The 14,408-nt window shown below is 38.3% G+C and overlaps 2 protein-coding genes across 2 annotated transcripts; one reads left to right on the top strand and one right to left on the bottom strand.

Moving 5' to 3' along the window:
• The first annotated feature begins 1,167 nt into the window (after positions 1 to 1,167).
• Positions 1,168 to 8,602, top strand: LOC148877222 (SUMO-conjugating enzyme SCE1-like). Its single transcript, XM_088983106.1, has 5 exons — positions 1,168 to 1,757; positions 1,886 to 1,969; positions 7,873 to 8,025; positions 8,119 to 8,232; positions 8,353 to 8,602. The coding sequence occupies exons 1-5, from the start codon at positions 1,689 to 1,691 to the stop codon at positions 8,413 to 8,415; spliced, it is 483 nt and encodes a 160-aa protein (XP_088839232.1). The 5' UTR covers positions 1,168 to 1,688; the 3' UTR covers positions 8,416 to 8,602.
• A 3,275-nt stretch (positions 8,603 to 11,877) lies between these two features.
• LOC148877221 (putative UDP-glucosyl transferase 73B6) lies at positions 11,878 to 14,067 on the bottom strand. Its single transcript, XM_088983099.1, has one exon. It carries the CDS (start codon positions 13,551 to 13,553, stop codon positions 12,063 to 12,065), a length of 1,491 nt encoding a protein of 496 aa, XP_088839225.1. The 5' UTR covers positions 13,554 to 14,067; the 3' UTR covers positions 11,878 to 12,062.
• Positions 14,068 to 14,408: the final 341 nt, after the last annotated feature.

Below are 14,408 nucleotides of genomic sequence, written 5' to 3'. Positions count from 1 at the left end.
CAATCACCTCACCTGAGCTTTTATGACATAGTTGCAAGTAAATCCTCTATATTATAATCCTCTAACGAGGCACAAAAATGTCCAAGATACCAATGCAATTACTATTGAGCATGGTTTTTAAAGAAAAAAAAAAAACAATACAAGTATTATGAACAACAAAAAAAAGAGATTTTAAAGTTGTAGCCTTACCTTTGAGTGATTGATAATTTGATATGAAGGGCAAATTTGAAAAATAAATCAATTTTGGAGAAGAGATTACAAAGGTTGGTGTAGCGATTGATATGAGGAAAAAATTTAGAAAATAAACATTTTGATAATAATAACTACATAGGTATTTTGGACATTTTATGCCCGTTGTTGGAGGATTCTGACCATCTACTTGTAAGTGCGTTAAAACATTAATGGGAGGTGATGCAATTGCCAAACTTCAGGAGAGGATTAAACTTGAGAAAGGTTTTAGCAATTTACCCAATAAATAAATAAATAAAATCCTTAGCTGAGTTGCACTTAAACCCATTACACAATTACCAATACAGCTCGGCTCATGACAAATTCTCCCATATAATTTCTCATAATGATGCTCACTCCAACCCATTAACATAAAATCCACTCTGTGATATTTATTCTGTCCGTCTGCAATTGCCTCCATTTTTTTTTTCACATTACGAGCTTAGGAAGATAACTTATCTTGGGGCCTTGTGGGGGAAATTATTCATCAATGAAGAAAAAAAAGCATTTGAACAAAGTTTAGTAATCCAATAAAGTGCTAAGCCCATGTCATGCCGCGCCCCATTTCTTTTGGGAAATATGAGAAGGGAAACTACTTTATGCTGAGCCGAAAAGAAAAGGAAAGCAATGTAGGGTCCAAGGTAAAACTTTCTATATGAAATAATGTCATACCCATTGTATTAATAAGGAATCCAGTTTTTTTTTTTTTTTTTGCTTTTTAAATGCTTTTATTATTAAAAAAAAAAAGAAAATTTGAAATCAGAAGTAGAAAAGAAGAAACTTTACGCCTTTAAGCTAGAGGTTGTTGAAAAAAATGCCACCAACCCAAGACGGGATCTGCTATTTACACAACGCACCGCACAAGAACCGCACAGCTTCATCCCACCGTGTTTTATTATTCATGGCATACATAATAGGATGGGGAATTGAGGTCAGTGTGAGGTGCGTTAAGTGAGATTGAATCCTTGTGGGCGTTAATTTGGGTGGAATCCACACGAATTCGCGAAAAGGAAAAGATTCGCTCTCGTATCTCGTACTTCGGGCGGCACGGGATTCGTTTGTGCTTTGATTCCAGAAACCGTAAAGCCGTACAAAGAACACCAACCGTTCATCTGGTGTGGGACCAGATAGTATGCGTGATTCTCACGCTCAAGATGCAGTTGACTTTTAGCAGAGGAAATTGTAAAATTATTGTTTTTCATTTTAAAAAAATATATGAAAACATGGAATATAGTTGTATATGTTTCCACGCTCATGAGTCATGACTGGTGGTATCTTGTAATTTCCCCACGGAGGAAATAATAAAGAGGTAAAGAGGGTGGTGGATGGTGGCAGAATCACAAGACGAGTGGTTTGGTCTCAGGAGACGCAGGGGTTTTCGCATTTCATCCCTCCAATCACGAAAAAAACAAAAACACAGAGAAGTGCAAGAGAGACTGCGAGAGTGACAAGAAGACAACATGTCGGGAGGTATTGCTCGTGGACGTCTCGCCGAGGAGCGAAAAGCCTGGCGTAAGAATCATCCTCATGTCCGTACATCTCTCTCGTCGAGGACTTTGGTTCTTTTTTATTTTGCTTTCCCTCTCTGCTTCATTTGCCTTGTTGATTTTATTTAATTTTTTTTTCTTTTTTTTTTTGTTTATGAATTTCTTTCTAGGGTTTCGTTGCTAAGCCAGAGACTCTACCAGATGGTTCTGTTAATTTGATGGTGTGGAACTGTACAATCCCTGGTAAGCCTGGGGTAAGTCGTCTTCTTCCTCTGCGAACCTTTCATCTGGAATTCTTGTTTTCCTCTCTCTTTATCTTCGATTATGTGGTTTCATTTTTTAGTCATTTTTTACTTGTTTTCCAATTATTGTTGTGTTGTTTCTAATGTTAATCAATATGTTTTAGTACCTCACAGTGATCAGTTGACCGTGATCATTATTGGAGTTTACTTTTTGCGCGTGACTCTCCCTCTCTCTTTGGTAGTGGTGATGGACCATAACCTAATTTTGGATCATTGGATGTTTAGGGTTTAAATCGAACATTATACAATGTTTTATTAAATATTCTACTCGTATTGGGGATTCTATAAACTAAATGTTAACAGTATAGTTGGGGCCTTCTGTTTTTATTATTGTCGTCTATAATGTCATGGTGGCTAAACTTTACATATGTCTGCACGCATGTAAATTGTAGACGCCCATGTTTTTATGCATATTGTTGGTAGTACTATGTGCATATGTGTTTGTGTGCATGTTGACTACCTTTACTCCTTGATCCTAGGAAGTCAACTGTGGTCACCCAATCTTGTTGGAGTACAAATTTGTCAGTACTGACTTCAATGTAGTGAGTAATAGTTTATCTCTGACATGGAATTGTTTTCTGTGTCTCTTTGTTGTTGGGTAGTGCAAGGAATCACTATCTCCTCGGTAAGGAGGTGAATTCCTGTGAACCTGGCATTAGAAGCTACTTTCAGAAGCATTATTTTTATATTCTTCTCTAGATGCAGAAAAATGCCTTTTTTATCATGTCCATTGCCTTGTCTACATTCCATATGATGTTTAAATTGATCTTCAAATAATATATTTTATAATTTTGTTATATTAGAAAACTGACCCGATTTCAGCAATAAAAATAGCAAAGGAGATCATCATCATTATCATCATTTAAGCCTTATCCCAACTATATGCAGTTGGCTACATGAATCCTGTTTCACTTTACCATTCCAAACACAATTCAGTATCCATGACCATAAGAGTTTGGCAGAAGTTTTATCCCAGCTACCAACCTGATGCAATCCTCCTCCTTTATCTGGGATTTGGACTGGTGGTGTAAGACAAGCTCACACTGGTAGGGTTAAAAGACAACAAAGAAGCTTATTTTGTTATTTTGGAAGAGAGTATAGAAACTGAAGGGGAAGTAGTGGTTAGTTATAGGAAGGGCATTGTGTGGAGACTGGAGAGTCTACATTGTAAGTTATATTTAGATAACTTGCACTTGTGGTATGTTTGTACTGATTTCTAAGGTTCCATATTGGCTTGTAATTAGTGGCAAAATTTAGAGCTATTTCACTGTTGTAATTTGAGTAACAGGCTGCTAATTATTGACTTTTGGGGTTTGAAGGCACTTTTAGGAGCCCTTGGCATGGGGTACTTTTGAGCTGAAACTGAGCCATTGGTTCAGAGTCTTAGGCTGGTGTTTCCATTAGATGTAGATCACCTTGAACTGGAAGGTGGTTCTCAACTTATTATTAGAATGGCTTTGACAGGCAGCAAATGCACCTTGGGACTCATTGTCATCTCATTAGAAAGGGTACATATTATCTGTTATCTATGGTGAACTTCTCTTTGGTTGGATGCAAACATTCGGCCACTACCTTCTGCAGGTGAGCTGCTGAGGGAGGAGTTGGAGAATTGTTTTGTTGGGGCCCTGCCCAAGGGATACTTGTTTCTTTTGATTTCCCCCTGTTTCCTTCTGTTTGGTTGCTCCGTTGGTTAATCTGTATGTAGGTGCCTCAGGTGAGGCCTTCCATCTTCATGCTCTTCCAATCCCCTCATTAGTGGGGTAGGATATCATTTTCATTATTTTAATGCTTTCCTTTTGTTTATCATCAATTAAAAAGAATAAGATCAGATGTAAGAACAAGTGACGTATATGATATTTCTTTGAAAGAAATCGACGTTCAGAGTGATCTATGAGAATCAAGAATTGACCCATCAAGTGTGTGCATCCAATTTGTTTAACATTAGTTGTCTATCCTCTCTCTTTTGTTATGCCAACTTTGGAAGACTCTTGAGTCTCACTAAAATAATGGTTGGAAGTTGGAATAGTATGTGATTGTACACTTGGGAGATCAATTGCTGACTAACAATAAATATGGGGAAGCCAATTATTTCTCAGTACTTCTTTTGAGGTATATGGTGCTTAGATTGTGGCAGTCAAAAAACATGTCTAGAAAATAGTGTAGCAGAAATGCGAATGTTGAGATGGATGAATGGGAAAACTAGAAAGGATATGATCAGGAATAAACATATTTATAGGAACTAAGGAGTGGCCCAAGTAGATAATAAAATGAGGGGAGGTTTATTAAGATGGTTTAGTCACATTAGAGGAAACCATCTACAGCACTAGTGAGAAGAAGTGAGCTGAAGGGTCTAGAAGAAATAGGCACATGACAAAATGAAATGAGTTGGAGTAGTGAGAAATGATTTTGAAGGCCTATAATTTAACAATGGATATGACACTAAGTGGAATGGGGAAGTGGGGTTCACATAGGAAGCCCCATATTGCTGGATATTTTCAAGGAAGGAGACTTTCATAATCATTTTCTGGTATAGGGTTAACACCATTATGTTTACAATGACAAATAAGGATTAGATAAGACCATTCTGACTGTCAAAATCATGTATGTGTGTGTAATATTTATTAGTCTAATAATTTCATTAGATAATAAGGGCTGTGTTTCATGTTTGTACTGTTTAGGATGAGCCAATGTGAAAGACAAAGTGATGCAAATACATTTCAAAAGGTTAGTTGTAAATCTTTGGGTCTAATCAAAGGAAGAAGGTTTCAGTACCACAATATTAGGATTTAGGAAACTGAAAAGTGATCCATATGTCAGCAACTTAGTAAGATGTTTCGCTGTGTTGGCTTTGTGTGCGTTGCTGTTGTTGCCAAATTAAAAGTCTAGTAGTTTTCCTCAAAAATTGGCAGAAATGGACAGTTATTAGAGCAGTTGGGGGAAGTCCTTATTTTACAGACAAGTTTAGGAAAAAGGAAAAGGAAGAGATAACCTAGAGCTTTAATGGTGAAGCAAGGATTAAAATATTGATACGATACGTCCATCTTGGTGCATCCAGATACGCATGGATACACCAATACAAAGGCATTTTTAAACATTTAAACTTTAAAATACTTGGTTGGAACCCTCTAATGATTGTTAAATAAAAACGTAATAGGAAAAAAAAGAAAGTGAGAATTGGTTATGTCAATGCACACCGATATGCAACTTAGGGTATCAGGTGTATTGATATTTTAATCCTTGTAGTGAAGCTTTAGTGGCGTGAATTTCCAGGAGAGAGGAGATAAAGATCAGTTATGGATGGTGAATAATGTTTAACATTCATCAAAAACAATGAGTATAAATTCGTAAATTGTAACAGATTAGCACTCTAATTTAAATTGGTCATACTACTTGAGAGGTTAATAGAGAACATCTTTTTTCGGGCCATTTTGTAAATTTTGGGTAGGGAATTCTTTAAAGATTTCAAAGGGTTGTAATGAGCTATGGGTTTTGTAATGAGATGAACATAAATTCTCTGTTTGTACTTCTATGCTTTTATTAATAAAATTTCTGTTATTCATAAAAAATCAACTGTTTACAAAGGGCCTTCAACATGTACCATCTGCACATGGTACTCAGTTGCTTCTGTCCAATGTCAGACCTCTCCATATGAGGCTAGGAGCCATTACACATTTCTCTGCTGCTGCTATCCATGTTATGAAAACCACCTTTGGGACTGGAGATTTTATCCTTGCATTAGGAAATGTACCTGTTTGTAGGGGAGTTCATCTTTTTAAAGAAAGACCATACCGAGTCAACCCTAATCTATCCCATGACTGCATTCTTCTATCTTGGTGTGAGAATGGATTCACTTTTCATCCCATGACTGACATGGTGCTCACTTTTCTGCAGCTGTTCAGTCATGGGTTCAACTTCTCATCATTCAAATCCCTTCTAATCTGTAGAGTCCAAATGGCTTCATTATTTTGTAACCCATAGAAGTCAGCCACTGATTCCTCTGTGTCTCTGGCAGCCATAAACAAATGTGAACTTTTCCATGAGTGGACGATCATTACACCAAGGATCTTTCCAAAAGCTCATCCTCGAGCCATCCCTAATTCTATACTTGTTCACTTCAACATATTGTTGCTATGACTTTTCAATTCCTTTCCAAACCATGCATTCAAAAGATAAGCTATCCAATTCCAGGTACCAATTCAAGATTCCTAGTTGCCATACCTAGCAATTATGACTCACCTCTATGGACTCCCTGTATCCTCATTGAACATTCAAAACCATTTGCCAAGTGGCAGTATCAACTGTCTTCAATGGGTTCAGCCATAGACCACCATTTTGGCTTTTTCCTTGGTATGCACACCTTATTCCAATTAACCATGACCAGATGGAAGTTGAACTACCCTGTCCACCCCTTATGAAAGATAGTAGGGATAAGATTCCTTTTTTTTTTTTTTAAATGTAAAAGCTTGTAATAAGATTCCTTTTAACCCTGTCCGGCTTTTTGATTATGCTGTGTTGTCTGGGAGCCCCCTCCTTATGGGGGCTTCCATTGTAATTTCTGGGATTGTTCCCCTTTTTGGCATTGCAATTATACAAATCTTACCTTTAAAAGAGTTTCTTTTTAACTATTTTGACTCTTTAGGCTAATTAAACTTGTTCCAACTTCCAATCGAATTGCCATTTTTTTTTGGTAAAAGAATGCTACAAAAGTTCGTCTTGATTTATTTTGTTTTTTGTTCAGCAGTTGGTCTTGATTTTTTTCCCTCAAAAAAAAAGGATGATTTTTTCTATGGTTTCTTTCTCCCCTTTTCCATGCCAGCATCGGGTGCAGTTTTGTGAAGGGATGCATTCTCTTCTTTTGGTGGGAGGAAGGTATGAGAACATGGTAAAGATACTTATTATATGTATTGGAGAACAGATTTGTGAAAGTTATGTGAATCTGTAGGATCTACTTGGTACCACAGTTTTCATAACTGACACAGTTTGGGTGGGGCTGTTGACATCTTCAATATTTTTCACAAGTTCTAAGGCAAAACTGGTCTATTTCTTGGTTCAGCTCAGCCAACATTAGTTGTTTTGACTTCTTGGTTTGACCAATTTCTTGTGGATTCTGTCCCCAAGATAAACCTACCTTGGGTTCATGGTCTACTAATTTAACCTTCTCTGCTGCTCATGGTTTATAATTGTTTTTTAGGTATTTCTTTTAGGAGGGAGACCTGCATTATGTTGATGCTAGGTCTAGCTTGTCAGTCAGATGGGGTACATGGATGAGCGTGATAGATTACACGAAATTGTAGAAGTTACAAATTTTGTTATAGATGTTGTAGATCTGAGAGCACAATATAAATAGTTCTATTCTCCTTTGTCCAACGAGAATAGAATAACAGAAACATTAACCTATTCTATGAGGATGATGGACCTTATTCTTCTATTAGTTTACTTCCACTAATGTAATGATTTTTTTGCTTGTCTCCTGAACAAATATTTGGGTTTAATAGAGATTGCTCTCTTAGTCTCTTATATACAAATGTCAGCAACTTACCTACTTGTTTCCACTAGTAATATTGTTGCTCCAGTTCTATTTCTTTTCTCCATTGATCTGGAACATTTCCTTTAATTATTCTTTCATATGAAGCGTATACACTAAAGCAGTAGAACATGCTTGAGATATTTAGTGGATATATTTGTCACTTGATATCTCTTCAATTTCCTACTTGTGAAATTACTGGAAACATCTTCCTTTTCTTTTTACATATAAAAAAAGAAAATACCTTTTCATTTCTTTTCATTAATTCCTGTAACTATAATTTTGATTTGGTTCTGACTTCTGAGGGCCATCAACAACTTCACCTGTGCAGACTGACTGGGAGGGTGGCTACTTCCCGATTACACTCCTTTTCAGTGAAGACTACCCTAGTAAACCACCAAAGTGCAAGTTCCCTCAAGGTTTCTTTCACCCCAATGTCTATCCCTCGGGAACTGTGTGCCTATCAATTCTCAATGAAGACAGTGTAAGTAACCAAAACCAAATAATATTAATTATGATTGCTGATTATATAGTACCAGTCGGTTGGCTACTTTGAACATCTTTGTATTATGTGTAGGGGTGGAGACCAGCTATCACAGTGAAGCAAATTCTTGTGGGCATACAGGATTTGCTGGACCAGCCAAACCCCGCAGATCCTGCACAAACAGATGGATATCAACTGTTCATTCAGGTATGTTGCCACCAATAAACGAGGGTTCTTACCAGTTGTGTCAATTTTCACCGGAAGCAGCACAAGTGTGCTGCTCCTGTTTCTAATTGGCAAGTGACATTGTGATACTAATTTTTGCAGGAACCAGTTGAGTATAAGAGAAGGGTCCGACAGCAGGCGAAGCAATATCCGCCTCTTGTCTAATGTTGCTGCTGAACTATGCTGGTTAAAGATAATTGGTACATTTGTTGATCTCTCTTATGTATTTAAAGATTGCATAATATACGCTTTTTTGGGGTATGTGAAACGCTTATGGTAGTGGACAAACTCTATTGACAATAGATGAACTTAAGAAAGAAAAATGAGAAAAAGGATGCTTCATTGTCATTAATTTTACTAGAGTTCTCATGTCCTTGCAATGGTTATTATGGTTTGTGAACTCTCCTTTCACCTGATGGATGTATATGTGGTCTGGCTGTGTAGTAGACTAATAGTGTTATTATGGTTTGTGTTCTGATGGACAGACTAATGTTATAAGATTCCCATAAATAAAAGGCAATGATTAGTTGAAAGTAAATTGATTGTGAACTTAAATAGCCCTATATTTGATTTTTTTACCCTTTTAAAATTTTAAAAGCCACGGAATTTTGAGGCCCCGTTTGGTTCACGGGAATAGGGGTCTGGAATCGGAATCGGAATGGGCTATTCCGATTCCAACTGTTTGGTTGGGTGAAATCGGAATTCCATTCCTATTGCTTCTGGAATGGTGTTCCCCCATTTGAGGAAATGGCTATTCCTTGCCCCTCCCTTGGGAATGAAATTCCATTTCTGCTGATTTTAATTCTCATTCTTATTTTTGTCTGAACCAAACAGATTATGGGAATGGACCATTCCGATTCCGGTTTTTGAGGATTTTGATTCCAGTTCCGATTGCAAACCAAACGGACCCTGAAGGTATTAGAAACCAAAGGGACGAGGGAGTTATGGGGTGTCGTCAAAAACTCAAAAGAACGCTCATTTGAAGATTTGCCTTGGAATTAGGTTGGCTTTAACATGCAATTTAGAGCAGATCAGACCTTCCTGCCCATGCAGTTTAGGTTAGATTTATACATCTAGGCAAATTTGGTTTCCTCTCATGATGGCAGAAGTATGATGGAGATGCGTCCCAAGTTTAAACAACGTGTTAATGTTCAAGTCTTCTAACTTCTAGGAACCGAAACCATCAACTAGTCGAAATTGTAAGGTGCTATAATCAAGGGCGTCTTTGCTAACCTGAATGATTTTGCTTTCATCAATTTATAATAAAATTAAACTGTTCAAAACGGGAAAATCTCATTCCCCAATCGCATGATATCGAACTCATTTGAAACTTAAAAGCATCTCTCTATACAGATATTCTTCCCGACATATGTGGGATCCAGGTGAGTAGAATCCGTCCAAGCTGAACTAGACGGTGATGCTATTTTAGGTGATTTTTACTATACTTTTTGAGATTAGATGAAAGTTTGAAACTTAATCTGCTTTTCGAAATAGACTTTGGAGTTTGGACATCTTTCTTCACTTATGTTTGTTTTCCAGACTTCAGACTTGCTTGGATATCTGTTACCTTTTTCTTTTCTTTGGCTCTAGGTGCCTAGAGGTATAAATTGGGCCGTGCTTCTCTCTTGGGATATTTTGGGGGATCGGCCCGAAACGGCTCATTGCCTGAGCCTGAACAGGTCTGTGCTATGCCGTGGGATGAGACTTGGGCTAGGCTGGGCTGCGGATCAGGTTAAGTCGTGTTTTTTTTTTAAATGACAAAATAATAAAAATTTAACATAAAAAAGATTGTAAAATTTTATTTTATATGATTTTTTTTTTCAGTTCATGGGCTTGAAACCCCAGGCCTGGCATGGCCCACAATCTATTGTATTGGGCCACGTATGGCACGGCCCAATTTACACCTCTATCCCTACCTTTCCTCACCCAAGCTTCAAATCGAACACAGCCGAATTGATTAAATGCAAGCTTATTAACATTGACAAATGTTTCAAACTTTCAAATGGGAATCTATGCTAGGGGATGTTTAAGGCTTATTTCTACAAAGCTGGAAGTGTTTCAAGAGCCATTATATAAAAGGATAGAAGTTTAAGTAAATTTTCTTTCAGTTCTTATTAAAGCTTGAATTTGGGGCCTGGTGGGTGTGGGTGTGTTCTGACTTATGACTTACGAGTGGTTGGTTCATGGTTGACCCTTTGTATGGTTTAATGCTGATGCAGATATACTGACCTCTGTCCTTATGAAACTGCCTTATAGGAATTAAATTGATTTTCACATTTTTCCAGTGGGCCTCTCATGCAAAAGCATAATCCAGATTGGAGAGTGAAATTGGGGTTACATTCTGGTTTAAGAATCGGCGTGATTTAAATAGAGGATATATTTTTTAGTGTTTTTGATTTTTGAATGATTTTAATACCTAATAATCCTAGAAAATAAAACGTCCGAGAAATTAGAATCATTCTTGTGTTCTCCGATTCACTTTTTGTAGGTGCTCTTTGCAACATATCTCTTGTATTGCAATATTCATGAAATGCCACCTATAAAACCGTCCAGGTTGGCCACCCTCATATTATCAATGCAAATGATAAGGGGCTACACACAGCGGGGGGTAGCACATCCCCAAATGTCAGCACAAGAAATACACTTTAACGAGAAGGGCAAAGCAAGAGAAGAAAGGTTGAAATGAGCACAATTAACAGGCCAATCAGCAACCCGATTCCCTTCCCGATAGATGTGCCCGCATTCAATATCGCCATCCATTCTCTCGATCAAAGACTTACAGCCTTCAATGATCCTTCTTAGTCTCCATGGAGGGTCCATTTGGTCCTTCAAACTATCAATAACCAACTTTGAATCACCCTCAATGATGATGGAGTCTCCGTTGAAATTGAAAACGAGATTGTGAGCTTCCTAGGCAGCCCACGCTTCAGCTAGATTAATAGTCATAACTCCTATTCCAGAGGCTTTGAAATCCAAAATCTAGCTAAGGTTGTTTCTGACCACACAAGCAATGGTGTATCAGTTGTTAATGCAAGAAGCATCAAAGTTTATTTTGATAACATCCTCTTTTGGATTTACCCACTTGACAGGGATGATCTATTTACTAGGTCCAATCATTGAGTCTCAATCAAAATTTGAAATTGATTCCATAAAAGAGTTTTTAGCTCTCTCATTGATTATGGGAGGGGGAATTGCTTTATTATTGAAAGTCTCGTTATTTCGGTTCTTCCAAATATGCCACGCATTAAAACAACAATTTTTTCTTTCACAAATGGACTCTTAGGACACAACATTACCATCCAAAGAAGTCCACCATTCAATCACCAAATTGCTGTTCTCAAAGCAGATTTCATTCTTCGGACCAAGTCCACCCCAATGCATAAAAGGGCATACTCGGTTTCAATTAATGAGATGTAGCTGTTTCTTCTCTTTGATATTTGTGCGTAAGAAATCCCTTTGCTTTTTATCGAGATCCTGAATAATAATACTTCGGAAATTTAAAAGACCTCTCCGAGGCAACATGCTGTCCATATAATGACACTGTCAACCCATCTGCTGATGGTGGTGGGTGCTGAATCATGGATGACGAAAGGGTCAATGTAAAACGACAAATATGAAAAGCTATGATAAAGCAAAGAAAGAGATATCGATTACAGAGGAGGAAGTACACAAGTTTTTCGTATCGAGGCGTTTCTTTGCGTTGAGACTTGGGATAACTAGGAAAATGCGATCCTAAAGTATCCTTAAAAAAACAAGGAAAAAGAAAAAGAGGAAACCACGATCGACAGTGTATTAGGCAGTAGCTAGGCACATCAAAGATCAAACTTGTCACCCATATCTCCATGCAGCTTTAACTCGTTAATCAGAGATGTGAAATCGGTATCAGAAGATCCATTCTGGTCAATAGCCCTTTTTGCCATCTCTTCGAGCTCCTTTACTCGACCTTTCATCTGCGCTGCTTCATCTCCACCGTCCATCAACCGAGTCACCGCTTTCTTTATCTCCTCCCTCTTCACTAGATGTTCTCTTTTTCCCAACCATGAATTCCAATGCTGGACACCCACCGGGACTCCTATCCTCAGCACCTGGGTTACAAGCTTCTCATTGTAGAACTGCTCCGCAGTAACGGGCCAAGTTATCAGGGGCACCCCCACGCACACGCTTTCCAGTATGGAATTCCAGCCGCAGTGAGTGACGAACCCTCCGATGGCGTGATGCTGAAGAATCAAAACCTGAGGTGCCCATCCCGTTATTATCAGTCCCTTGCTTCCAACCCTATCCTCGAACCCTTGAGGCAACCATGGCTCCACTTCTGCCTCAGACCCTGCAGACGTCTCATCCTTCCTCACCACCCAAATAAATGCATGGCCAGAAGCTTCGAGACCCATTGCAATCTCCACTAGTTGATCGGTACTGAAGCTAGGCCCACTTCCGAAACACACGTAGAGAACCGAATCGGGCTCCTTTGAGTCGAGCCAAGTCAAGCACTGATTTTCATCGATTGAGGCTGTGTTTCCCCTCCGACTCTGAGCCGCCTTACCTATTTTTTCCCAGTTGTAAAGTGAAAGCGGTCCTATATGCCATGCCCTCCTTCCCATGACTTTCCTGTAGTGTTCTGCGTAAGCTGGTTCCAACTCGTAGAAGCTGTTCATCAAGACGCCGTAGCTCTTTACCTCGGCCTCCTTTATTTGCTCCATAGCCCTTGTGAAGTCGTTCTGGGTTTTCATGTGATCAGGCAACTGTGACTTGGTCATCTCTATGGGGTCTGGAAGACCCGGCACGACGAAGGTCTCTGTTTCCGATGAAACGTTGTTGTGGGGTGCATAACGGTTGATGCTATCAGGGACGCAGGAAGAGAAGAAGCAGCTACCGTGAAAGACCAGCCTTGGAATTCCAAGTTTGCCGGCGACATCGGTGGTCCAAGGGAAGAACATGTCTGCAACAATACAATCGGGGTGGTGTTCTTCAAGGAGCTTCTGGAACGGTTGTTGAAGCATGTTTAGAGCTTTGAAGAAGTTGGAACTCAGTTCAGGCGTGGTTATGTAATTAACATTTTCGCATCCTTCTGGTAACCCTGCCTCTTTGGTAGGGAATGGGATTGAGTGAATATCGATTTCAATACCCAACTCTCTATCACGATCGACGGTCTTGGAAAGAAGGATGGCGTTCAAGGGGGTGGTGACGATGGTGACCTTCACCCCACGCAGCGCGAATTGTCTAGCCATGTCCATAAAAGGGATCATATGGCCATGAGCCATAAAAGGGAAGAGGAAGACATGAAGTTGACGATCTTCTGGACCCATGAAAGTTTTTGGAGGATCCACTCAACTTTTCTCCGGAACTGATCGGTCGGAGCAAAAACTTTTACAGAGGTTGAGAATGGAGACACTAGACTAGATTCTAGAAAGACGATTGTTTTTACATATAAATCATATACATACAAATGAGAATGCGGTCTAATCTCTTATGTCATGGTTCTCATCAGAGATGCTTATCTTTTCGTTTCAGACTTTCAGTCAGGATTTGCTATGATTCCCTTGTCGTATATATGTCGTGTTGATGCTGCAGTTTTCTAACCAGAAGTTGAACCCTTCAAACAGTGAAGGAATCTTTCCATTGCCCAATACATGTCTGAACTCAAAATTTACGTTGATTGCAATTTGACAGTCATTAAGTATGTGGATCCCACAATTATTTGACATTATCTAGTCCAATATTGGACTACTTGTCTTGATTTAACACTAGCAGTCCGTGTACGAGAGGAAAGTTAAATGTCACTTCACCGCCTTGTGTCATTTTCGGTTCCAATTAATTTCCATTTGAGAATTAAATCCAATTATGCTATTAAGGGATATTGTAATGAGATAAAAAGAGTGATGTGTGGCTAAGATGCGAATATGTTGTGATAAGATGAAGATGAGAGATGAGAGGTTATGACAAAGTTGGAGTTTAAGGCTGCATTCGGCATTGCAGGATTTATCTCTTTTTTAGTTAAAAATGCATCTCGAATTATTTAATTAATTAAATTAAATAATTTATTGATTTAATTAGTTAAATTAAATAATTTATTTATTTAATTAATTAAATTCATTTATTTATATTATTTCATTATATAAGATATAGTTTTGTTATATAAAATACATTTTTATTAAATAAAA

Source organism: Nelumbo lutea, chromosome 1 (genome assembly GCF_056320005.1).
Source record: "Nelumbo lutea isolate HS-2025 chromosome 1, American lotus-T2T, whole genome shotgun sequence".
Lineage (NCBI taxonomy): Eukaryota > Viridiplantae > Streptophyta > Magnoliopsida > Proteales > Nelumbonaceae > Nelumbo > Nelumbo lutea.
Note: the sequence above shows the minus strand (reverse complement) of the source record. Positions and strands in the feature narration are given on the sequence as shown.

What these genes read in the sequence shown, in the direction of transcription:
- LOC148877222 (XM_088983106.1), top strand. Translation starts at nt 1,689, where the DNA reads ATGTCGGGAGGTATTGCTCGTGGACGTCTCGCCGAGGAGCGAAAAGCC. An exon ending in CAATTCTCAATGAAGACAGT is followed by an intron (nt 8,026 to 8,118) that starts GTAAGTAACCAA and finishes TATTATGTGTAG; the next exon opens with GGGTGGAGACCAGCTATCAC. An exon ending in GATATCAACTGTTCATTCAG is followed by an intron (nt 8,233 to 8,352) that starts GTATGTTGCCAC and finishes TAATTTTTGCAG; the next exon opens with GAACCAGTTGAGTATAAGAG.
- LOC148877221 (XM_088983099.1), bottom strand. Translation starts at nt 13,553, where the DNA reads ATGGGTCCAGAAGATCGTCAACTTCATGTCTTCCTCTTCCCTTTTATG.